Below are 25342 nucleotides of genomic sequence, written 5' to 3' on the forward strand. Positions count from 1 at the left end.
GGGGCCAGTTGCGGCGGCAGACCTGAAGAGGGGACGAACTGAGTCCGGAACGGCACCGGCCGGGGCCGGACCGGCGCCGGCTCCCAATGTGGGTCACATGTTGGAACAAAATGGTCCGGGGACTGGGGCAAAGGTGGGATAAACAGCACAGAGTGTGGCGACGGTGGCGCCGGGGGCTGGAGCCGAGGGTGGTGCCGGGGCCGGAGTCGGCAACGCTGCACCTCGTGTCGACGGAGCCAGCGGCGCAGGATCCTGTGGCGCTGGGGCGACGGTGGCGCCGGGGGCTGGAGCCGAGGGTGGTGCCGGGGCCGGAGTCGGCAACGCTGCACCTCGTGTCGACGGAGCCAGCGGCGCAGGATCCTGTGGCGCTGGGGCTGGAGGTGGAGCCAAGGGGGCAACAGGATCTGGACACGGGACCGTGGGGCCCGAAGGCGTGCCGGCGGGAGCCAGAGGCCTGTAAAGGCAGTCCATAGCAGCAAGGAACTCTTGCATCTGTTCGGGAGTCGCCAACGGACCTGGGTATGGCGAGTAGACCGCGGGACTCCCAGGCTCCAAAGGAGCCGCAGGGGCGAGGCCCCTATCCCCCTTGTCCGTCTCCGAGGAGCGACTGGGGGACATCGGAGAGCGAACACACTTCTTTGACTTATTTTTATGGTGACGCTTACCTAAATCCGAAGGCGAAGTCTTGGAGTCCGAGGAGCGATGGCTCCGGTCACGCGAGCTGTCCCGGGAATGGCCCCTAGACCCGGAGCGGAGACGTGACGAGTGCTGGGCCTCCAGCAACTTCCGGCGCCGCTACCGCAAGGCTTGGAGGCCATGACACGACAGGCCAAGTCACGGAAGTCCCGGGAGTCGTGATCGGTCTCCAGGAAGTAGAGGCAAACATCATGGGTGTCCTCCACTGACATATTTCGGTGACAGGCCCCACAAGACTTAAAGCCGGGCATCCCTACATGCACCAGGAGGAAAAAGTGGGGAAACAAAAGTCTCAAAATAGCGGTCAAAAAGTGACCAAGGTACGTGCTCAATCTGGATCTGCGCTTACTGGCGCGGAAAAAGAAAGAACTGACATCAGCGCGCATGGGTGGCACCTAAGTACTCTCCGTGATGTCAACTCAGCGCTGAGGATGCCAGTGACGGACACGGAGCCACAGAACGCCACCTACGGACGCACAAGGGTACTGCTAAGCAAAACTTTCCGGATCCAGTCTGACGCCTGGGGATATTCGAAGGTAAGGAATCTATCACTAACATGTCTCTTTCAGATGCAATAGTATACAATCCAATTTGGAAAGTGGAAATTGTAGATTTACCACTAAAGTATTATTAGTATGATGGGCTAAAGTGAATTCCTGTTTTAATAGTTCCATAACAGAACCCTTTTCTGCATTACTTACTTTATATGCCCATTTTATTACCTTCATAATCAAATGGATAAAAGTATTAATAAGTCCAAATTCAATACATAAAGCCTGAAATGGTATTGGAAGAGCTTACTTAACAAAAATCTATTAAGAATGTTGCTTTCACACAGGTTGAAGCAAAACCATTTAGATATTGCTGCACACTCCAAGGTGTAACTCTGCGTTGGAGGAATGTTTACTTTATAAAATTTAACAAATAAGAGAAATGGCGTCTCAAGAGAGATATCAAATGTACTGAATGCCACTGCATGTTCTAAAGCATTACTTCAATGTATTGTAAGATGTAGCTTACTATCAAGGAAGTGTTTGAATTGTCCTACCTAAATAGGTATAGTGCGTAACTTGTTCCAATTTCTTACCACATATTGACCAGCAAAATGGATTGCAGAGTTACCTACACTTAAAAGCTAATGCCTTGGTTTTAGTGAAATAGATTTTAAGATGATGCTTTTTGGTAATCAAAAAGAACACAATTACATTCTCTGTAACCCAACTGGTAGCAAACAACATAGTAACCCATCATCTGCGTGCATCAGAAGATGCAGGAGTTGTGTGCCTATCCTCGGAGGAAATAGTGACAGTTCTTCGTGAGCCATAAAAGTCCACTTTTTAACCACTACCAGATAAGCTGGCAAGTAATAATTACAACAGGTGAGGATAGCCAATCACCCTTCATACTCATCTCTATGTGGATTAACTTGAGAGAAACTTGGCAGCCTCCTTTCTAGAGGGAATTTAAAAAATGAATTTGAAAAAAATAAAAAAGAATGATTTTCAGAACACACAAAAATGTTGGACTGTTGGTAGCACTATCACTTTGTAAAGTGTTGACCACCACATCAATGGCAGCGGAAGGCTCCTCCATCAAGCAGTCTGTTTTCAGAACTTATTTTCCAACAATGCTATACTCGCACAACATCTTTTCATGCATTTTCACATATACTTTTAAATATTTGAATCCTTCCATTAATATCTTAAATGGGAAGAGTATATATTGATGCAGGGTGCCAAGTGCCTTTGGGATACAGAACGAGCTACTCTTACTAAAACCAAAGAATTAACCAGATAAGAAGAAGATTCCATAAGAACCCTGATAAAGTCATATCGATTGGCTACGTAAAGCAGAATATAAGCTGAGTAAAGTGAGATTCATGATTCACACCTCTCGTTCTTTTTAACCCTTCTCAACAAAGCATAACTAAACTATCCAGCAAGCCAGAAGCTCTATAAAAAATACCAATAGAAGTGTGGCAAGAGACATCCCTTTTCTCAGTGGGAAGGGGAGTGATAATATCCCATTTAGTTTAACCCTGGCCTTTGGTGAATCATGCAGCAAACTATCATTCTGGAGTTGAACCCCATACTCTCCAATTCAGCAAACATAGGACTTAAAGTGAGAAAAACAACACGTGAAGAGTGGAATGCTTGAAATAATCTTAATTAGTGGCAAATAATTATACTGGAAAACAGTCAAGCCCATTGGATTCTTTACTCGCAGTGCCACTACAGACAAGGTCCAATCTTATGCAAATCTGCCCTAGCCCTGTTCCAACAGAAATAGTCAATTTCCCTATGTCCCCATTGAATGGGAAGAAAAGCAACACCACACCTACTGAGCATTAACACTGAAAGATTGAGTATGATGACATAGTAAGCATGGGACCCACATCTGGACATATAATTGCCCTTGCGGCATATCAGTGATAAAAATAAAAAAGATAGTAGATACTTGAATTGTTCTTTCTTGGTTCATATTAACAGTGTAATGCCCCTATAGCACAGGCGGTGAAAGGCAAAACCTACAGCCGGCACAACTACATGAAATATAACAAATAAGCATGCATAGTTAACTGGAAGGCTAATTAGGTGTTTGCCTTCTAAGGGTTACTTCAAAGAACATCAATCAAATATCACAATGAAATATTTGCCATATGAGCCACATTATTTTGAAAGTAAAAAATGCAAAAGACAAATAATGTATAATTAACGTATAAACACTTAAAATTATGAACAAGTGGGACCTCATTTAAAACATTGTTACTACACAGCCACAGAGCTTACCTGTTCTGGTTAGAGAACTGCTTTTAGCTGTGGTAGCATTCCTTTGAGGAGTTCCTTCAAGAAGATTGTGCAGACTCGGGAAGCTTCCAGTTAGATAGCTGAGCAGACTTTCTTTCCGTGGACTCTCCTTTACAGGCATTCCTGAACGAACAACATGAGCGGGGGAATCATTGGCCGTATCGCCGCTAGTGTAGCTCAAGGACTGGTAAGGATGAGTACCCTGGTAAACAAAAAAGGAAATGAACACCTTGGGTCTACTTTTTTGTGGACAATACAACTGATTAAATAGAAAAGGAAAATATGAACCGCCCATTACTTCTTGAGGTTGAGAAGGAAGAATTAAGAAAGCATGAACATGAAATAAAATTCCTGGCAGCTACCAATCTTATGTAAAAGACTGGTTGAAAACACTCAGGTAACATCTGGTGCTAGTAGAAGGCTAGCTACTGGAAGCACAGGAAGAGTAGAAGAATGAAGACAGACTGTGGCCAAATAATTTGAAAGTGGAGTATAAATTGTCAATAACTAATTTCAGCACATGAGGAAGCATATGGAGGAAGCTGGCTCTGTATGTACTATACCAAAGAAAGTTAGTGCACAGAGTGCAGGGAGTTCCCAGAGGCATAGCAGAGGAGAGGCTAAATTAGGTAAGTACTAACAGCTCTCTTTAGAGTAGTGGGGGCGAGCAGTTAGGCTTATCCAGAGGGTGTGTTAAGCAATTATTGTATTCACTCAATTAAGACTGATGGCACACACTTGACTGAATCCGGACCAATTAAGTAAATATAAAAAAGGTATACTTATGTTTCATTATTAGAATCAGAGATGAAGACGGCTGATTAGCCAGAAACCGGTCCCAGGATGCTTTTTTCTGGTCCAGGGAAGACATGTCTTGGCAGTTCGGGCTGGACTGTTCTCATGAGGCACAGGGTCAGACTGATCTGCATATGGCCATGTCTGAACTGGGGTGGCGGAGTGAGCTAAAGAATGATGATGGATTAAACCCAGATCAATTGACTGGGGGTGAGTGCTTGCATTGTTCAACACTCCGTCCATCATCCCCTTTGGTTTTGCTTCATTTTTAGAACCAAGCAGGACTTGGCACAGGTAAGTGAAATATACTCTCCAAAGCAAGACTATAAAAGGAAATGAAGTTGTGGTTGAATTTGCAATCGTTATAGTTTTGTATTGGTTCAAAAAGCTGTTTAAATTAATCAGTACATACTTTTGGATTACTTTCAGATTACATTGACTACTCAGGGTGGTAAGCTTAGACACCACGCCAGGGATCTCACAATACAAGGTAAGACAGACTTTTTAAGATTTGCAGAGTAGTTACTTTTTCTCCATACAAAAACAGCAGTTCAACAGAGAACAATTTAGGAACAAAATCTTGTAACATTGGTTCCTATTGGAGAAAAATGATTATAGGTTTCACAGGTAAGAACTCGACTCAAGAGTGATAGTTTTGGGGGTAAGGACCAAGGCTCCCCAGGGTCTAGGAAGGCACTCAAATTGCACTACCAGCAGCACTGGGGTGGCCGGGTGCAGAGTGAAGGCTCAATGTTAGACAATAAGGGTTAAGTGGGACATCAGTCAGGGACTGCTCCCGAGCAGGCCACTTAGCTGTGAAGGCAAAGCTCCTGGGGTTAAGATCAGCACTGCAGGGCCCAACAATCAGCACAGGAGCTGCACCGGCAGTGGCACAGGGGTGGCTGGGTGCAGAGTGCCACGGCGACGTCAGGGACCCAGTGGATGTCAATGGAGATCTTCGGTGCTGTAAAGATGCTGCAAGCTCAGGTAGGGAGGCTTCCTGGAGGCGACCACCAGCTGGAGAAGTAAGTTGGGATCTTGGGGGCTGCCTGGACACCGTTGGTTGGGCCACCCAACGCTGTGGGACGTCGGGTGCAGGAGTGTCTTTTGGCGTCAGGTTCTTCTTACCAGCTCCGGTTGCAGTCAGGGGGACCCTTCTGGTTGAGGCTGCAAGCGTCGTCTTGAAGCTTGAGGGAGGGTCAAGGATCACCAGATTCCAGGTCAAGATTGCTTGGGAGACATCATCGTGGTGTTGGGCCATTCAAACTCAGGGACTGAGTGTCGGGTGCAAAACTGCATAGCAGCCAGGACCCAGATTCTGTGGGCGAGTCTTGCCTTGAATAAATCCAGTGCTCACGGGAGACAGAGTCTGTTAGACGAGTGCAGGGCAGGACCTCTGGGCTCTGTAATTTGCTGGCTGCTGGACTCTCTGGGATTCTCGTTGTAGGCTGGATGAAGTCAGGAAAGGCCGGTAGGGCTGGGGCCAAAGCAGTAGGTGTACTCTTCTGCCCCGGTCAGCACGTCTCTTCAGTCCTCCTTCTTTCTTCCTGGAATCAGAGGAGGCAAGGTTCAGGGTCGCCCCTAAATACTAAATTTTGAGGTGTTACAGGGGTGTGCAGGGTGGCACCAGTGGGTCCCTTCCTTGGGGTGGGTACACCCCCTATTATGCCACCCTCAGAGGTGAGGGGGCATGAACCTCTTCCTAATTGGGTGGGTACCCTCATCTCCAAGATGGAGGGGACTGAGAAGTGTGCTTCATCTCGCCTCCACCACCTGAGGGGTGGGGTTGGCAAAGGTGGGAACACCGCTCCTCTTCGCTTGGTTTCCCTGCTGATTCTCCCACTCAAAGTGGGGGTCCGAACCAGTGGGATCAAGTTGATGGGGACAGCAAAAGGCAGGGACAGCTTAGAAAGGCAGCAGGCCTTTAAAGCTTCCCCTATTGTGGACCCGACCCATCCTGGGGGAGGAGGCATGACACCTCTGCCCAGAAAGGGCTTTGTTTGTTGCCCCAGATAGTGCAGGGTGTAAAAACCTATCTGGTGGTGGCAAATGGTGGCAGCTATTCAGAAACCACACTAGGGTTTTTCAGGGGGCATATCTAGGATGCCCTCTGTCTGCATTGTACATTAAATCCCACACACACATCAATGTGGGTTTAATGTGCTAAGACGTTGGCTACCAAACTTCCCAGGTTTTAGCAGAGTCATTATGGAGCTGTGGAGTTTGTAGCAACCAAATCCCAGACCATATACTCTTTATAGCTTTACTACACTTACAATGTCTCAGAATGGACTTAGACACTGTAGGGGTATAGGGCTCATGCCACTATACCCTCAATTGGGGGCTAGTGCAACCTGCTAGAGGGGTGACTTAACTAGGCCCCTGACAGTGGGTTACAGGTATGGCACACAGGGACGTGTGCCATGTGGACTTTTCACTTTTCTCAGCACCAAAACATGCAGCCCATAATGGCAGTGTGAGAGTGTTAAGGTACAGGCCCCCTAAGGGTGGCACAATAGGTGCTGCAGCCTGATTGGCAGGGACACAGGGCACACCAAGTCAAAGTGCATCATGGGCCATGCAAAAAGTGTGTGTAAGGGGGGGGGGGGGATTACATGAAAAAGAGAAACTTTCCTACAGAACATATCTGCCCGGACGGTTGCAACTGTAGACTGCACTACTATTTAAACTGGAGAATAAAGTTTAAACTGGAGAATAAAGTTTAAACTGGAGAATAAACTAGGGTGAATAGCTAAAGAAGAGAACTGCTGTAGTAGGAATACATTCTAAGTAAAACTGAGGTGTTTAGGAGTGACAAGCATGATCTTCATCTGGGCAAACAGAACTATGAACTTGGCTGCAGCTCCTATAAATGTGATGAGTTAAAATGAAAATATTTTTCATTTGAGTGTTTTTCTTCTTAAACTAAAAATCAAAACAACAGCTAAGAGGACTACAAACCATACCAGGATCTCAGGGTACAACGATTAAAGTGTTTTTATTATTAGTAAAGATATTGTAATCCATTATAATGCATGAAAAGTGTCTACTCAGATTTCTGCTACAATATGAAAAAGGGGACACAAGAACTATATGACAAAATATTAAAAGAAACATACATCTGGCAAACAAATATGTCTACTAAGATTCTAGATGTGTTATCATCTGTACATCAATACCTAAGAGAGGAAACCATAACTCTGTCCACGTATGCCTATAGAATAACAAGGTGATTATAAAATAAATTTGACTTCATTGGAACTAAATAAACTAAAACAACAATTTACTCTGTGTGGAAATTGTAAACAATTTAGCAACTGATGATTGAAATCCAACATCTGTCTCTAAGTCTAGTAAGTGACAATGGTAGTGTCAATTAGATGGTACTCTGTGTACTGAACTCATTAAAACGGAACTTCCTTGCATCTACTCAAACATGTGCCCTGAAGATGTCAGTGGTGTACATTAGGTTATTGAGTGAACCTTCAAGTCAAAACAGAGTATTTTAGCTAGAAAGACAAATCAATCTACAACGGTACAGAGAGAAAATGTTATTGATCTATAGTTAAACACTGGTAAAGCGTACAGCCATTTATGATGCAAAGGGCATGTTAAATAACTGCTACTGCACAACAAATACTCTAGAAAGTACTGCCCATCAAAAATATGGCGCATCTCATTTCAGTATCACTGGACAGATTTAATAAGTCAATGGGGGATTGCCAAAATGTATATTTATCAAAAATAGCAGTTTGGAAATGTGCTAAGGCATGTTATATGGAAATACACAAAACATACAGAAAATAAAGGTATGAAATAAAAATTAAATACCAAGGTTACCTTTATCTTAAGAGAGGAATCATTGTTTGCATGAACCTTTGATAATTTTCTCATGATTTCTACACCAGTAACAGCCCCAGAGGAAACTGCAGCAGGGGGAGGCCGGTTATTTGTTCCTTCGAGAAGCATTGTATGCTCACTGACGGTACCTATAATAGGAAAAAACTAAATTAAAAAAGTACCTTGACAGATGAGCCACTGCTGCAAGACTTATTGGTGGACATGATAGACCAACCACTTATGAATATTTTCCTCCGGTTTGTTAGGGTAGGAAAGAAATAAAAATGATGAAGATGTTTAACCCCAATTCCCCTGGCCTGGTCCACACCAGGGGCTCTAAATCACACTATGGCCCTACCTTGCCCAAGGGTGGCGCTACTTAATAAATTTACCCCATAGTCCTTGCCCGAAGGGTAGGGAGGGGGGGATGGTGCCCATGTCCACTAGACTCGCCCAAGGGCTGATGGGCAATCCAAAATGATATTGGGCTGTTTAAGCTGTGTGCTCCTGCTCCTCCCCACACACTTTTTTATTGGCAGGTGGAAATAGAGTTGAGAAAATGCCCTCCCCCCCAAGCCCCTTGCAGATATGAATGAAGTTCAGGAGGGGTGGACTTTGCTTCAGACTATTCTCACCTTGTCCAAGGGTTAGGGGTGCGAACCAAGCGTGAAGCAGGCACCAAGTAAACACTCTCTCACTTTGCCCAGGGATGAGGGGGAGAAAATGCCTACTCTCTAAACAGTGCATTAGTTTTGGATGAGGGATACGGGCTGGTATTCTCCACACCCTGCCCAAGGGCGATGGTGGATTGGCTGTTCCACACTTGCCTTGCCCAAAGTTAGGGAGGAGAGGGTTCAATGTCACTCCCTACTGGGCTATTTCTAATTGGATGCAGGTGAGGGTGAAAGGTGATCTTAATCAGCTATGCGACTCACACAGCGGGGCAGCCCACTGATTAATGGGTTGCCTGTGAGGGGTTACCAGTCATCCACCTCTGAACCGCGTTTCCAAATGGAAAGATGTCACAGAGCGGGTGACAAGGGGCACTGACATGCTGCACCATGACCAGCACCTACGCCTGTTTCTTCATTGGGAACAGGGTGGCAATTCACCCTCTTTTACCTTTTTAATTAAGCTCCTGCAAGGGTAAGCCAGAGGGAGTCCTTAATCCCCCTAGCCGTTGGACAAAAAAACAGGCGGTGAAAGATACAAGTACCATCCTTGGGCAATGAGGCAGTATAAAAAAAAGAAAAAAGACCCCCCCTCCCTTTCTCCTCGGGGTGGAGGGAGCAACAAAAAAACAGTAATGCTCTGGGACTTCTGGGTGTCTATATATGAATCATCTATTCTCTGCGATTTATTTTTAATCATACTATTTTGAAGATATCATTATCTAAAATATGGAACAGCTCCCTGACAAAAGGCTTTAACACCCCAGGTGAAAGAGGCTGTATATGAGAAGGTGGCTCTATATATACTGGACAATAAGGCAGTAAAGTGTGTATAGAGTCCACAGACCCCAAAGGTTTAACAGAGGTTAAAGTCAGAACTGACCTTACTCTCCAAAGTGGTAGCTTGGTCGAGCAGTAAGGCGATACCAGAGGGCAGTGTAAAGCATTTGTTGCACAAACTCAGTCAGCAAAAGGATTCACACACTCAAGAACTGAACTCCGGGCCAATTGTTATTATATCCTTAGATATAGTTGTTTTATTTTTAGAACCAACAGTTATAAAAATATACTTTTAGAGATACGAGTACTCTCAGGTAAATACTGTACAGAGGAGCAATAAGTTTGTACACACTATAATCACAGGTTAGCTAATAGCAATACAGTTCTGCAACACACTAGCATTGAGCTCAATGGTTTTCATAGGAAAGTACAGTTGGTTACTTTATGGATTACTTTGGTGGTTCCAGGACTAGATCTTGGATTCAGCCCTGGGGTCTAAGCTGAAACCAGATTAGCAAAAACGTTTTAGTTATAGTGATGATTTTTCCTGAATATAAAGCGGTTTTAAAAGTTCACACTTAGAAACTTTTCGAGGTGATTCTCACAATGTTATTCAATGGGAGGGAATTCAGGTTACAGTTAAAGTACGATCGCGTTACTTTTGTAACCCAGCACTAGTCTCCTAGGGCCAGCACTGGGGGCTTAACTCAAAACAGGTAGGTAATTGCGTTTCAGTATGTCATACGATTTTTAAAGAATATTTGCAGTTTTCAAAAGTAGACACTTAGAAGAAATTTCATAGAAAGGCAGACAATGGGTTCCTATGGAGAAAATACAGTTTACTAGTAAACACGCTAGGGATTACTTTTGTGGTTCAGTACTGGGCTGAAAGGTACAGTACTGGCTTCTCTCCTGATCACAGGTGAGTATTTTCGAATTCGGACTTTGGCAGATTTTATAGGAATATTTTCAGTTTTCAAAACTTCACACTTTGAAGATTTTCGAGTCCAAAATGGGTCACTGTTATCCAATGGCAGGTAAGTGAATTACCGGTTTCCAGGTGAGTACTTGGTTGGTGAAGGTAGGGTTCTGGGCATAGACTCAGGTGTTCCCCAGGGTCAGGTGAGTACAGTTAGTTCAGTCCCAGCGGCGCCGGGGCGGCCGGGTGCAGAGGTAGGTAGGCCCAATGTTATCCAATGAGGGAAAGGGGGCCTTCGGTTGGTGGCTGCTGGCAAGCAGGCCACGCGGTTCTGGGAGCTGGGCTCCTGGTCACTTGCTCTGGGCAAGGGGGGAAATAGGATAGGGCAAAGAGGTCACAGCCAGCTGCACTCGGGCGGCTGGGTGCAGGGTGCTTTTGAGCCGTTGGCCGCTCAATGTTATCCAATGAGGATCTTGAAAAAGGAACAAAGGCTGCAGGCTCTGGGACGGTGACTCTCCAGGGGTGACCAGTACTTCGAGAGGTAAGTTGGGATGTTGGAGCACAGGTAGGTACCCCAAAGGGAGGCACAGGGGTGTGTAGGGCGCCGGGTGCAGGGGTGTCTTTGGGTGTCGGAAAAGCTTACCCACGGCTGGTCGCGGTTGGGGTGGCCCTGGTTCTGAGTCTGCAGGCGTCGGCTGGTTCGTCGAGGAGGGTCTTTGGGCACTGGACTTCGGGTCCCAGTCGCCGGGGGGACGTCCTCGTGGTCTTGGTTCGGGTTGGCCCGGCCCGGGCTCGGCTGGTGCAGAGTGGGCTGGTCCGGAGCTTCCTGGTGGGCACCAGGTGGGTTGTTGCAGCAGAGACTCTGCTGCTGATGGGAGTCCCAATCGTCGAGAGGGTCAAGGCAGGCAGGTCCTCTGGGTGTCCCAAGGTTGCTGTCCACGGAGGTCGCCGGGTTTAGGCAGGGGCAGGTTCCAGGATCAACAGGCCGGTAGGGCTGGGGCCAAGTCAGTTGTGGTTGTCCTGTTGTTAGCAGCTGCATGGCGGGTCTTCTTCTTGATCTTCTTTCTTCTTTGATATTGGGATCTGAGGAAGGAAAGTTCAGGGAGCCCCTAAATACTGAATTTAGGGGCGTTACAGGTAGGGCAAGGGCAGGGACCAATGGGTTCCTGTCCCGGGGTGAGTACACCCCCTGACCTGCTCCTCTCCTGTGGGAGGGGGGCAGGAGCCTAGCTGGGATTGGGCAGGGCTCCCCATCTACAAGATGGCCTTGGCCCGGGGTAGTGCTTCACCTCGCCTCTTCCACCTGAGGGGTGGAGTTGGCACAGGTTGGCACCCCCCCTTCCTGACGTGGTTTTTCCCGCCAGTCTTCCCGCCAAAGTGGGGGGTAGGTCTGGTGGGGGGCTGGTTGCTGGGTACAGCAAATGGTCTGGAGAAGCTCCCAGGATGTGCTTTGTTGCAGACCCAGGTGGGCCCAGCAACATGTCTGCTGTGTGGCAGCCTCTGCAGCCACTCAGCCCAGATTGTGGATTGTAGGTTCGGATTTTGGAGGGCATCTCTAAGATGCCCTCTTGTGCATGTTACATTAAATCCCACACTGGCATCAGTACGGGTTTAATGTGCTGAGAAGTTTGATACCAAACTTGTCAGTCTCCAGTGTAGCCATTATGGTGCTGTGGGGTCCGTAATTACAACCTCCCAGCACCATATACTCCTAATGGCATCACTGCACTTACAGTGCCCAGGAATGGCACTGGGTACTGTAGGGGCACAGGGCTCATGCACCCGTGCCCTCACCTCTGGCATAGTGCACCCAGCTCGAGGGGTGACTGAGGTATGCCAGGGCAGTGGGTTCTATGGGCAGGGCACACAGGGATGTGTGCCCTGTCGACTCTGGTTTTGGTTCTGTACCAAGGCACTCAATCTGCCAAGGCAGTGTGTGGGTGCCAGGGTCTTCTCTGGTCACCATGCCCATGGTACCTAGGGTACCATTTACTAGGGGCTGACAGGTGGCCAGAGATGACAATTGGGTATTTCGTTTCTGTACAGTTTTAGGGAAGGTACACAGGCCCTGGGTACCTGATTGGCAGGGACCCAGGGCGCACTCAGTCAAAGCAGATCAGCAGTTCAGAAAAGAAAGCAAGAAGGCAAGAAAGATTGCACATTCTCACACTGTATTTGTCAACTTCATGAAAGAGGAGTTTAACACTAAAACTGACCATAAAGATGGCCCTTGCCAGTACTTATATTTGAACATAATGTTCAAGGAGCAAAGCCCCAGGTCAAATGTACAGCTGCATGGCAGACCTCAGCCTACGCTGAAATTATTTTATTGTTCTCCAGTGAACACTAAAGATGATTAGGGCGCGCTTTCCAAAGATCTTTGCAAATGTGTCCCAGTGCAATAATGACCTCAATTACTTGGAAGACTATTAACACTATTTTTATCAACCAGGATGATTTTGGTTCTGTAGGATGCAGGCTTTTTAAGTTTTATACCAAAATGAGCTACATTATGTAGAAAGTCCAGATGACCCTTATTAGCTTTCAAGGCTAAAATAAAATATCCCAAATGCTTTCTTCTGTGGTAGTCTGGGTGAGCAATCTAGGCTTATCGGAGGGAAGTGTTAAGCATTTGTTGTACACACGGAGTCAATAAATGAGATACACACTGAAGAAACTAATTTAGAAAAATATATAATTTTAAATATAACTTTAAACACCTAGATCATCAGAATAATGTAAGTATTTGAAACATTATCAAATTTTACAGTAAAAACAGTAGAAAATGACTGCTGTCAGATTTGAGGCTTGAGCGTCGAACGCGGTAATGTTATCCTATGGGAGAAAAATTCACTGCATAGGTACACTTACAGACGACTTACAGGATTGTTCTTCTGGACTTAAGGTAAGTAGGGGGTCATGGTCCAAGAAAGCATCAACAGTTTCAGTTTACTGGGGTGTCTAGTTACTGAGGTGCTTTCAGCGGTGGTAATCTTGAACGCTACACGTTAAAGTCAATGTGGAAAAGTTTCTGTAATAAAAGACTGCAAGGGGGGCAGAACCCAAGGGGGGGACTCGGCCTTTGAGGGTCTTAGGACCACAAAGTTACCACCGGTGTGCATGAGCCCAAGCTGTGGAGCTCAGGTGCAGAGGTGTTTTGTCCAGCGGATCGGTGAGTCAGAGGCAGCTCCTGTGGGTCTTGACGTCTCCAAACTTGGCAGGCAGACTGTTCTGACCTCCTGGAGCAGGAAGGCCTCTTGCTGGGGTGCTGCTCCCTCGGTGGGTCTAAGGGTCGACAGAATGCTGTACTGGGCAGCTGCAGTCAGTGTCTGGTGCATGGAAGTGGCATCTTCCCCCCAGGGGAGATGCTGCAGGGTTGAGGAAATGCTGGCCAGTCCCCCAAGTGTTTGGGGAGACTGTTCGACCTCTGGACAAGTTGGTGTCGGTGAGTGTTGGGAGTGCAGCAGTCAGGCAGGGTTTTGCACCAAGGTAGATGCTGGTCTACAGTTCTCCTGTCTTTGGTTCTTCTTGTCCATTTTCTCCTTCAGGCAGATGATTCCGAATTCCTGGTGGCAGAGGGCCATCTATATACTAAATTTAGGGGTCATTAAGGGGAGTGAAGGGTAGTAGCCAATCTGCTACCTATCCCTGGGGTCACCACAGACCCTATATAACCGCTTTCTGTGGGGAGTGGGCATAACCATGTCCAATGGTTCTGAACTCCACCAAAAACAAGATGATGGAACAGTTATTTTGTGGAGCATATTAAGGTAGCCTACCTTAGGGGTGCGATTAGCCTGGTGGGGCAACACACCAACTGCAATTCTAATTTCCATCCTGTCCTGGTGCTAAATGGGCCTCAGGGCAGGAGGTGGAATCGCCTAGGTCTGGGGGAAGCCGGGTCGCATATCAAAAGCAGCAGGGGCTTTGAAGCACCTGTCCTTGATATGCTAAATCACTAGCCAACCTGCTGGAGGTGTTAACACCTTTCTTTAGAGCAGGCATTGTTTCTGTCCTTAGAAAGTGGGATCTCTCACCTGCAGGGGGTTAAAAACGTGTCTGTGGTGGTAGGCTGGATGATACCAGTCAGCCAGCACAATAGATACGGGACAGGTTTTTCAGGTGGCACCTCTAGGGTGCCCTCTGTGTTCATGTCATAACTCTAGTAATGACAACAGTACAGATTTATTAAGACAAGGTGTTTGAAACCAAACACTATAAGTTTCAGTGAAGCCCTCACGTAGCTAAGTAACTCATAATGACAAGTGCACAGTACATATAATTAAGATGGCTTCCCAGTTCACTTGTACCATCAAGTAATTGAAATAGACGGCACAGGGGCATATCTGCTCATGCAGAAATGTCCTCACATGCAATATAATGCATCCTGCCTTATGGCTATATGGCCTACTGTAGGGGTGACTTACATATATTATATGTAGTGACTTTGGCATGGGATACAGTGAATGAGCCATGTTGTGTTTTAACACATGGTCTGCACCATTTCACACAGCCTGCAGTAGCCATTTGCTTGCAATTTGTAGGGGGGCCCCTTAGGGTGGCATAATACATTCTGCAGCCCTTAGGGAGCCTCTTTAGTACCCATGCCCTAGGTACCAGGGTACCATTTACTAAGGACTTATAGGGGTGGTAAAGTGTACCACAAATAGACCACTTTAGCCTGCTTTTGGGAAACCGCACTGGCACTGGAGCCTGGTTAGCAGGCTTCAGTGCACTCTCACAGAGTCAAAAACCATCACCTAGTAGTCCTAATGGGGCAAAAAGTGGGGGGACATCTACAACAAAATTTCAGTTTCTTACAGGTTCTCCATAGTGAGTGGGCGATTTGACCCAGTTTTTATTTTTAAATGTAATTTAAGGAGGTCAACTATCACCTACATGCATGTAAAGTAAGTCCCAAGTTTTTGTAGGAGAGAGCACACAGTATTCAAGTGAGTTGAAGCCCAGCATGCACACTGCTCAAACAAAATGAGCTATAGAGGCAAACAAGTTTCAATAAGGGTAAACTCGTCCCACCTTAAGTGGCTAGAGCAGAGTATCGAGGAGAAAGTCCCAGAAAATGTGTTTTTTTTTGTGAAGGCATTTCTCTGCTCTTATGCCATATAAATGTCATAAAATGTATAGAATACCTGGTAGTGAACAAACCGCTCAAAGAACAATACAGTTAAAGAAACTCAGAACACCATCAGAAATGTAAATAATTGGATCACCACCTACGTCAATTCCCTGCATCCCTTTCAAACAAAGCAACACAACTAAATCTAAACCCCAGGCCAGTTGGTACACAAAGCAACTCAGACTTTTGAAATGGCTCTGCAATTAACTGCAGCACAAATTGAGAACGAGCCTGGACAATGCATATAACAGCACATTCAAATTTTCCAAGAGAGCAGCAACCAAATGATCCGGACTAGCAAATATTCTGCTAGGACAGAGAGCATCAATGCTAGCACCAAAAGAAACAAAGAAATCTTCGCCATTATTAAGGACTTCAACTCACCAGCAGCCACCTCCAACTCCATCACCACCATGCAGGACCTCTGCAACAATCTCCCTCAATTCTACAACAACAAAAACACTGCCATTTGTAGCACCTTTATCCCACAACTGGACCCAACAGACCTAGCCAAACGCATTCTGACTGTTTTTAAAGAACCAATGCTAACCACATGGCCCATCATTGCCCCAGATGAAACAACTGCTCACATGAAGTCTACCTAGTTGGTGACCCCCGCCCCCACCATGCCTACTCCAAAAGTCTGAAACCCATCAACGCCATGCTCACACCCATTCAAATTTGCCGCCACCTCTTCTGTGACATTCCCAGATCCTTGGAAACACGTAACTGTCCTCCCATTGCTGAAGAAAGCCTCCATAGACCCTTCAATGCTTTGAAACCACAGACTGATCTGCCTGCTACCATTACTGGCCAAGGTATTAAAGAAAATTATTAACAAATGCCTCGCCGCTTATCCCAAAGCCTACCAAATCCTCGACATCACTCAGTCTGGTTTAAGACCAAAGCACAGCATCAGAAACAGCCCTCATCGCTGCCATGGGTGACATCCATACAAATTTAGACGGGGAAGACATGGCGGTCCGCAACCTCCTGGATCTTGCTGCAGTGGTTGAGATGATTTCCCACTCCATCTTACATGACATCGGAATTCAAGCACACATACACTCCGATGGACCTGCTTCTTCTTAGCGGTAAGGACCCAGTCAGTAAGCCTGGCTCTGTACACCTCAGATGCCTGCCACGTCACCTACAAGACCAAAATCAGGATCTTTGGTAAGAGAACTTCACAATGGGACTCCATCTGGTGGTCAACAAAATGAGGACTAACACCTACCCCCATTACAAGAACCTTTGGGTCGTCACCAACCGCAAACTCACCATTACCGCCTAAGTCAATGCCGTCACCATCTCTTGCTTTCATACCCTAAAGATGCTGAGGAAGATTTTCAAAAGACTCCCAATCAGAACCCGGAAAACAGTCATGCAGGCCCTTGGTACAAGCAAGCTGGACTATGGGAACATCTTCTATGTTGGGATCAACAAATAATCACCAGAAGGTTGCAAACCATTAAGAACTTTGTGGCCAGAATCACTCGCAACCTCCCAATCCACACTCACATCACACCACACCGGAAGGCGCTCCACTGGCACAAAGAGCACAATTCCAACTCCTCACCCACACTTTCAAGGCACCACACAACACTGGCCCAGCATACCTCAACAATTGAATCTGCTTTCACAAATCTTCCATACACCTCTGCTCATCTGCACTCCCAATTGCACACATCTGATGTATTCGGAGAACAAGATCTGGCGGACGAGCCTTCTCCTACATCGCTCCTAAGGCATGGAATGACCTGCTGCTACTATTAAGAGCCTCCTCCTCTCTTCTTGAAGTCTGCAAGAAGCTGAAGACCTGGCTTTCTGGGATTCTGGTTCATGTGAGATTTGATGTCTTCTTAAGCCAGAGGAGCTTTTGTGAAAATATTTAGGTTTGACCTGTCCCAACTCAAGATTTAAATGTGATAACAAACACTGCAAAAATGTAACACACAAGGAAAACTGAAAGAGGGTCTTAAGCCTCTATTTTTGGTGCTGCTGAGATAACCCGAACCTAGTATGCATACGGGCATACAGAATACCCAGGATTTAGCCAGTTATGGAGTTGTTGGTGCAGAGAGTTAAATCCAAGCATTTTTGGCGCACTCTTGTAGTGAAATAATCACCTAATACTATCGGGTATTTTAATAGTAAGAATGTGCCAAAAGACAATTCCTAAATCAACAGGCAAGCTCAAAGAGGCTTAACTGATACACCACACACAGTTGTGGATATACAATGGACAGCTGAAGCAAGCAAGCCACACCGTCTACCTTTCAGTTTGGATCAAACTTGGGTTTTAATAATCAGGCTGACTTTCTTGATCTCTTACAACATATCCTGTTTGTGAAGATTCACTAAATATATAATAAACTGATCAAATGCTGAACTGCAGGTACTACATACCACCATGTATATACTGAATTCCAATGACATACTATCCAAAATACCTTTAAAGTAAACATTTACTGCAAATGTGGAAATGGTCCCTAGAGAACATGGTAATACCTGCATCAAATTCATACTCTGCCCCATCAGCACTTGTATCACTCTGTAAGCCACCTCCAGGTCCATCTTCATCCTCTTGTACTGCTTGAACCGGAGGCTTAAGTGGTTGAACAGGTCTATGCAAGCGAACTCCTTTAAAAGTTGGAGTCACCACAATGAACTTCATCCACTGCCGAGCCAGTGCAACCAAACCTTTTTTCAAAGTCACGAGGGCAGGAAGACCATCACTCTGTGAGAAAAGAGAATTACAATCAGGCTTAATAATAATCAAATGATGCTGGCGTGAAATACAAAGTCAGTTTTTGATTTGCAAACTCCTCTTTGAAATGTAATACAAGACTAACACTTGGTAAATAAATTAGTTTTTATACTAGGCAACTCCAATACAAGAGCTTCAGCTGCCTCCAAACTAGCACTATAAATAATGCACTTTTGATGGAGCAAGTTGGGAATCTAGCTCTGTTTCAGGAGATGTGTCTAGCCCACAGGTATTTTGTAAGGATAATGAGGTTGAGCAATCTGTCCACTTCCGCATTGTCATCAGTGTCTTGAGGGGTGCTTGATGCTTCTTGCACGAGAGTTCAAACTCAAAATCAAAAATCGAACCAAAAACTCTGAATTAAAAAAAAGTGTGAATCTTCTTGTTGGTACCAGCGTCAGACAGAGATGATGGACTAGATTCTGGTGATTTAAGCACTGATTGCTCTTGAGTAATTTCATAAGGAAATCAGCTAAAACTGGTTGGGGAATGGGATGGGGTTGTGCTTCACTTGGCTTTCTTGTGTTGAAACTTCAACTTGGACTTACTGGAAAACTTAGATTTTTCATGTGAGTGGCCTTAAGGCTGGGACTGCTATTGGACGTAGATTTTCGCTTTCTGGTCCAGAATCGCCAGGAGGTGCATGAAGGTAAACATGTCACATGACAGAGCTATGCCTGGAGCCCAAGCACCAGACACACACCTTGTAATGTTCTGCGACAGATAGCTCCTTTCTGCAGTCTCTGAAACCTGTTGTTTTTGATGGGGTTATTGATTCTTAGAACACTGTAAACATTTTGGAGTTTTCAGATGTAGGAAAGTAGGATCTGCTTTCATGGTCACCCCCACTATTTGCTGGTGTCATTAACCAGAACTCCAGTCACTGTGCTTCTCCCTAAATTGACTATGGTAAGTACTTCTGTACAGCCACAATTGGCTACAGGTGTACCCTTATAAGTCCCTAGTATATGGTACTAAGGTAACCAGGGCATAGGTACACCAAAGTTCTCCCATGGGCTGCAGCATGCATTCTGCCACCCATGGGAGTCCACTCAAACGGAGACTACACGACTGCCATTGCAGCCTGTGTAAGTTGGGGCTAGCACCACTTAAAACAGATATACGTTTTCTTATATCTGAGGTTACTACGCTTAAAACCTATAAGTTCCCCCAAGGCAGGCCTTTTCAATCCTGAAGGCAGGGTGCTGGTTTATAAGTGTGAGTGTGCCCCTGAATGAGCAGGACACCACTACAAACCCTGGAGACAATTCTCCAGACTTTATAAGTGTGGTCAGCCATTTTGATACATATAGTGACCATCCATCATTACGCAATAGCAAACCTGTTGGAATCATACCCCAACGCCGTTACTGGTGTTGGAGGTATGATTCCATGCACTGGGGGGATCCCCTGGGAATCCCCTTGTACCTCTGGTAACGGCCTTTCTGGGTCTTTCAGTAAGCTAGTGCTGCTGTCGACCCCAAACACGATTCTGCCCACCTGCTGCTGAGCTAAGGTCAAGCAGGGGAAGGTAGAACAATAGGTTTCCTGTCACAGGGAGGTGTGTCCACCTCCCAGACAGGACTTTGTGTATTGGACTGGGGTGGGGTCGCTTGCCCCAGAGCCACCAGACTGCTTTGAAGGGCACATTGGTGCCTCCTTGCATACTCCGGTTTGAGGCAGTTAAAAGAGTTCCACTCGACTAGAAGTGTGATAACAATATCTGTAGACAAAAAGGCAAAACCAAGGACTGTAATCAAAGTTCAATCACGGACAGTAAGTTGATTTATTGCAGCATGCGCTTTTCACGTTAGAATACCAATTTTGGGTGTTTGTTGGGTGACTTTATATGTTTTTTTACCAAACAGAATATAGAAGAATTGAACTACTGAGCAGCACGACTGGAAGGCTGTCTCTTGTTCTATCAAACTCAAGAATAAGTGTATTCTATGTAGGCGTTGCACAATTTTTTACAGAGGTGATGGTTTCTTTTCACGCTGTTCTCACTATTCGTGATTTTTTGACACAGCTGGTTTTACATCTGAATATTGGTTATCTTACTATGATGATTGACATCCATTCTGTGTAATTTTACAATGATGTATTGTTGAACTTATAGATTCCCCTATGTGCAAAACATTTGTTCATGTTTGATTGTTTTTTTTTTTTTATTACAGTGTTGCCCCGGACGAAGGGACAGTGAAAAGTCCCGAAATGCATTGGGCTATCAACATTTGCATTGTTTAAAAGAAAGAAAACCACATTCATTTAATTGTATTTTTTGTGTTCATTGAGAATTACAGTGAAGTTGTTTTTGACTATGTGAAATTGTTGAACAGACTATTCACTAAAAGGTGATATAAATCTTTTTGTTAAAATAAAACGGAAACAATTGCTTATCACGTTTTAAGTTTCATGTTTAAACTGCTTTAAACATATGTAAATCGTTAAATAGTTGTGCATGCCTGAGTCTAGCAGGCAATCTAGCTAGCTAGCCCCTACTCTGCCTTTCTTCAAACAGGCATCCAAGAAAACTCAGAGTCTCATAGATAAGACTCAGTCTTCCTGCTAGCTGCCTTAATGATAGTTTAAGAAAGCCAGCTCACTGGAGCAGGAGCGTAATCCAATGCTGACAAATGCTCCTCTTTTGGTAAAAATGAGGTGCAAATGAGGCAGTTACAGCCTGGGCTGAACTGGGAACCGTTACCAGCCCTGGCAAACTGCTCGGCCGCCCCCCGCCCATCCCTCCCCCCTAATGTAGGCCAGGGGGGGGATTAGGCAGGATGCAGCAGAGCTGTTAGCGAGGGCCAATTTCGGTCGATTTTGTTTCAGGGGGGCGATATTGCCGACCCCTAACAAACATGGCCCCAAAACCGGCCCCCACCCTGGCGGCCCACTGGGGAAATGCCTGGTGCTCGCTATGGCCCGTCCGGCCCTGGTTACACCCACTGACACGGAAATAGACTTCACATGTGTAGAAGCTGGCTCTATATTGTGTACCAAAAACAAGTACACGGTGCAGAGAGTCCAGACAACCCTTATTTGTTTATTGAGGCAAAATTGGGAACACTAAATGCTCTCTTTTGAGGTACTGTGGGCAAGCAGTTTAGGCTTATCAGAGGGTAGTACTAAGCATTTTTTTGTACTCACAGAGGCAATAAATGAGACACACACTCATAGAATAAATCTGAGACCAGTTTAGAAAAATGACTTGTACTTTTATATACGTTTTATACCAAAAGAATTCATAAGTAAGTACCTTTTTAAAATATTGACTTTCACAGTTAAGTATAATATTCAGTTAAATCTTTGCGTGTGATGCTTTCATATGATGGGAGAAAACACATATACAGTACACGTGTACTAGGTTTATGGGGGTCCACTTCAGGACTTAAGATGGCAGGGGGGTAAGGTTCAAAGCACCACCGGCTGTTAGAGTTTACCTGCTCTGGAGCGTTCATGTGCAGAGGTGCTGGTTGGGTTGGTAGCCTTACGCAGTACACCAAACTAGAGAGGGGGGCCACCTACAGACAGTCTGCAGAGGGGGGACTTGGGACAAAATATCATGGGAACTCCCTAGGGAGGCTCGGTTCACAAGGTTCCTGGGGTGAAGGCAGCACAGTCGGTTCTCACAAACCCGGGACGGGGGCGTGGGGGCAGAGGGGTTAGGTCGTCTGGGATGGTTTGTTGTAGGACCTTGCTGTTGTCGGCCTCCCTAGTTGAGAGTGCAAAAATCAGGACAGCTGGGCCACTCTGGAAGTGGGTCTCTGAAGTGCTGAAGTCTCTTTTGATGGCTGCTCTGTTTCAGTGTTGTTGGAGTCTAAATCGGACTTGAACAGGCTTTGGTTGCTGTACTGGGTCCGGGACACAGGGTATTGGTGCTGTACAACTCTGGGTGGTCCTGGCGTCTTCTCACTTGGTGGGGAGATGGATCTAACCTTCTGGAGCATGGTGACCTCCTCCTGGTGCGGCTGCAGCAAAGGTTTAACCGAGGAGTGGCAGGATGGTAAACCGTACTATTTTGGTGCCTGCGGACTGCAGGGGAGTAGCTCTTCTACTACAAGGGAGATTGCTGGCAAATTCCAGTCTAGCGGGGTTCTTGGTAGAGGTTCCGTTGCAGGATGAGTCGGTTTCTTCATGAGTTTCGGGGATGTTGCAGGTAGGCAGGGTTTGGCGTCAAAAAGTCCACAGCAAGTCTTCAGTTCTCGTTTTCACTGGCCCTTTTGGTCCTCTTCCTCTGGATCCGTTGAATCTGAGCTCCTAGTATCAGGGGAGCCAGCTAAAAACTCAATTTTGTGTTTTAAGGGGAGTGACAGATAGTAGCCTACGGGCTACTAACCTTTAGGGCGACTACATCCCCTCTATGACCAGTTCCTGTGCGAAGTGGGAATAACCCTGACCCAGTGAGCCTAATTCCACCAAAAACCAAGATGGTGGAATTCTAGTTTTCGTGTTCACATCAGGTAGCCCTCCTTAGGGTTGCAACTGGCCTACTAGTGAACACGCCCCGACTAGCTTATTTTCCCGCCTGTCCTGATGCCAAATGGGCCTCAGGGAAGAGGGTGGCATCTCCGAAGTCTGGGGGAAGCTGGGGTCGTATATTCAAGGCAACAGAGGCCTTCGAAGCATCCTACCTTGATATACTGATTATTATCATAAATATCAAAGGAGGGAGTGGAGAGAAGGAGTGTCCAGAGGGACACAGGGAGTGAATTCAATCTCCCCTGACTAGAATTCATAAACAAATGGAATCCACCCACAAAGCATTAAGTGAAACAAGATGGATGATCTTGGTGGTGATGTGTTTCCTACAGTGGTGGGAAGCCCATTGTGTTTTTTAAATACCCCTCACACACCAAAAGGGCCCTTGGTGTCATGCTTCATCATAGGGGTCTTCGCACCCATCTACGGAGCGCGACGTGCTACTAACCAGCGGATACGCGGGAGCACTTGATGTAACCACTATGTGTAGGGTGTGAGTGGTAGGGTCAGCAGTGAATAGTTCGTGAATGTTAAAAAATACCTGGCAAGTGAGGACTAGAAAGAATTTTTAATAAAACCCATGCGGGTATTGTTAAAAATAGTGAGGTGGAGGTTTAATATATTAATGTACAACACTTCCTGTGTGTCTGTGTCACAGACACACAGGAGGCATTGTACATTATATTTCTATTCATTGCTCAATGTGCACAGAGTCCACAGTCCCCAGAGGTTTGGCAGAGGCTAAAGTTAGATATAACCTTACTCTCTAAAGGTGTAGGTTGGTCGAGTAGTAAGGCAGTATCAGAGGACAGTGTTAAGCATTTGTTGTACACACTCAGTCAGTAAATGGTCTCACACACTCAAGAACTGAACTCTAGGACAATTGTTTTGTATACAAAAATATATAGTTACTTTATTTGAGAACCACAGTAGGTATCATAAATACTTTCTCAGAATGAGATGTTGCAATTGAATACTTTCACATAGCAGTTGACATTTAGGTTTAAATCTTTTTATTAACCAGGAGCAATCAATCAAACAGTAGCGAATGCCTGCGCCACACAGGGCACAGTACGGCAAATGGCAATGCAGTGAGAAAGCAAACTCCAATAGTACCCAAACTACCCCCCACCCACCCAAAAAGTTAAAGAGAGAAAAAGAGAAGGAGAGGAAAAAAAAAAAAAAAAAAAGGAGAAGAGGGGAGGGGAGGGGTGTCCTTCTCCGCCGACTCGGAGCGCTGACTGTGGTCAGGGTCAGCGTGAACCCGGAGAGACCAAGACCGGTCACTCGGGAGGGTCTGATGTAGTGAGGCGTAGGAGACTGAGGTATTTGGAGCAGTACAATTCCCTAAACTCCGGGGCCAGGAGAGCTACGAAGGGTCGCCAGATGTAGCTGAAGGAGGAGCCCTTCCCCGCCAAAGTGAGAGATACTTTTTCCATACCCAGCATGTGCCAGAGGCGTTGGTACCAACCCGCGTCGGTAGGGACTCGGGTGGTCCTCCAGTGTACGAGTATGTTCTGGGTGGCTGAGCCTAAAGCGATGGCTATCTGTTTCCCCCTGCGTGACTTCAGAGGCTAAGTGAGTGGATTGGGTACCCCAAGTAAGACGTAGGCTGGGAGCATTGGCAGCTCAGTTTCCAAGTGTTTGTCAATCTCGTCAATGACGTGTGTCCAATAAGATTGTATGTGAGGGCAGTCCCATAGGAGATGGACCAAGGAGCCCCTCTGTCCACATCCCCTCCAGCAGTCCGGGCTATGGGTCGGCTCCGCCTGATGTAAGCGCTCTGGTGTGCAATACCAATGATGTACTAGTTTAGTTAAGGTTTCGGTTAGTCCTGTCTGAGTGGCTGTGTGCCGCGCCCTGTAGCATGCGCCCTCCCATTCCCTGATGCTGAGGTCTCGTCCCAGGTCTCTCTCCCACCTAGCTCGTCGTGCGTGATGAGAGTGCGTGTATCTGGCCAGGAGCATCTTATAAAGGTCAGAAATCAGTTTCCTATCAGAGGAGCGCGTGATGAGCCATCGCTGATAGTGGGTAAGAAACCGTGACACATTATCTCGGTTATCGGGATGGAGAGCCCAGTGGCGGACCTGGAGATAGTGCATAAGTTTCGACTCAGGGAAGGCGTAGTCAGTGCGGAGTTGTGGGAAGGGAACAATCTCGGACCGGTGCAAAAGTTGGCCTAGGGCTCGGCAGCCAGAATCCTCCACCGCGGGAAGGCCCGAAGGCCCAAACCAGGACTAAATTCTGGATGTTCCAGGAAGGAGGTAAGGGGGGAGGGGAACGTGGTGAGGGCGCGCCACGTGTTAACTTGGTCGCAGACCTTGAGAACGGAGCGTGTCACATGAGGTGTACAGGTTGGGTGGACGATGGCGTTTCGGGAGGAAGGGGATCTTCATGAGGGACGTACCGGCGACAGCCTGGTCTTGGAAGACCCAGTGTTTCTCT

At 46.3% G+C, this 25342-nt stretch overlaps 1 protein-coding gene across 15 annotated transcripts in view; it reads right to left on the minus strand.

Moving 5' to 3' along the window:
- Positions 1-25342, minus strand: part of BLTP1 (bridge-like lipid transfer protein family member 1) — a 2102388-nt gene that overhangs the window by 1378320 nt on the left and 698726 nt on the right. For all 15 annotated transcript variants that reach the window (XM_078676841.1, XM_078676840.1, XM_078676839.1 and 12 more), the window contains 3 exons: positions 18157-18385; positions 8139-8287; positions 3486-3705 (listed from right to left, as the gene is read on the minus strand). In XM_078676841.1, coding sequence (XP_078532967.1) covers positions 3486-3705; positions 8139-8287; positions 18157-18385 — 598 coding nt within the window. The remainder of the gene's footprint in view (positions 1-3485; positions 3706-8138; positions 8288-18156; positions 18386-25342) is intronic.

This window comes from Lissotriton helveticus, chromosome 2_1, assembly GCF_964261635.1.
Source record: "Lissotriton helveticus chromosome 2_1, aLisHel1.1, whole genome shotgun sequence".
NCBI classification, from domain to species: Eukaryota; Metazoa; Chordata; class Amphibia; order Caudata; family Salamandridae; genus Lissotriton; species Lissotriton helveticus.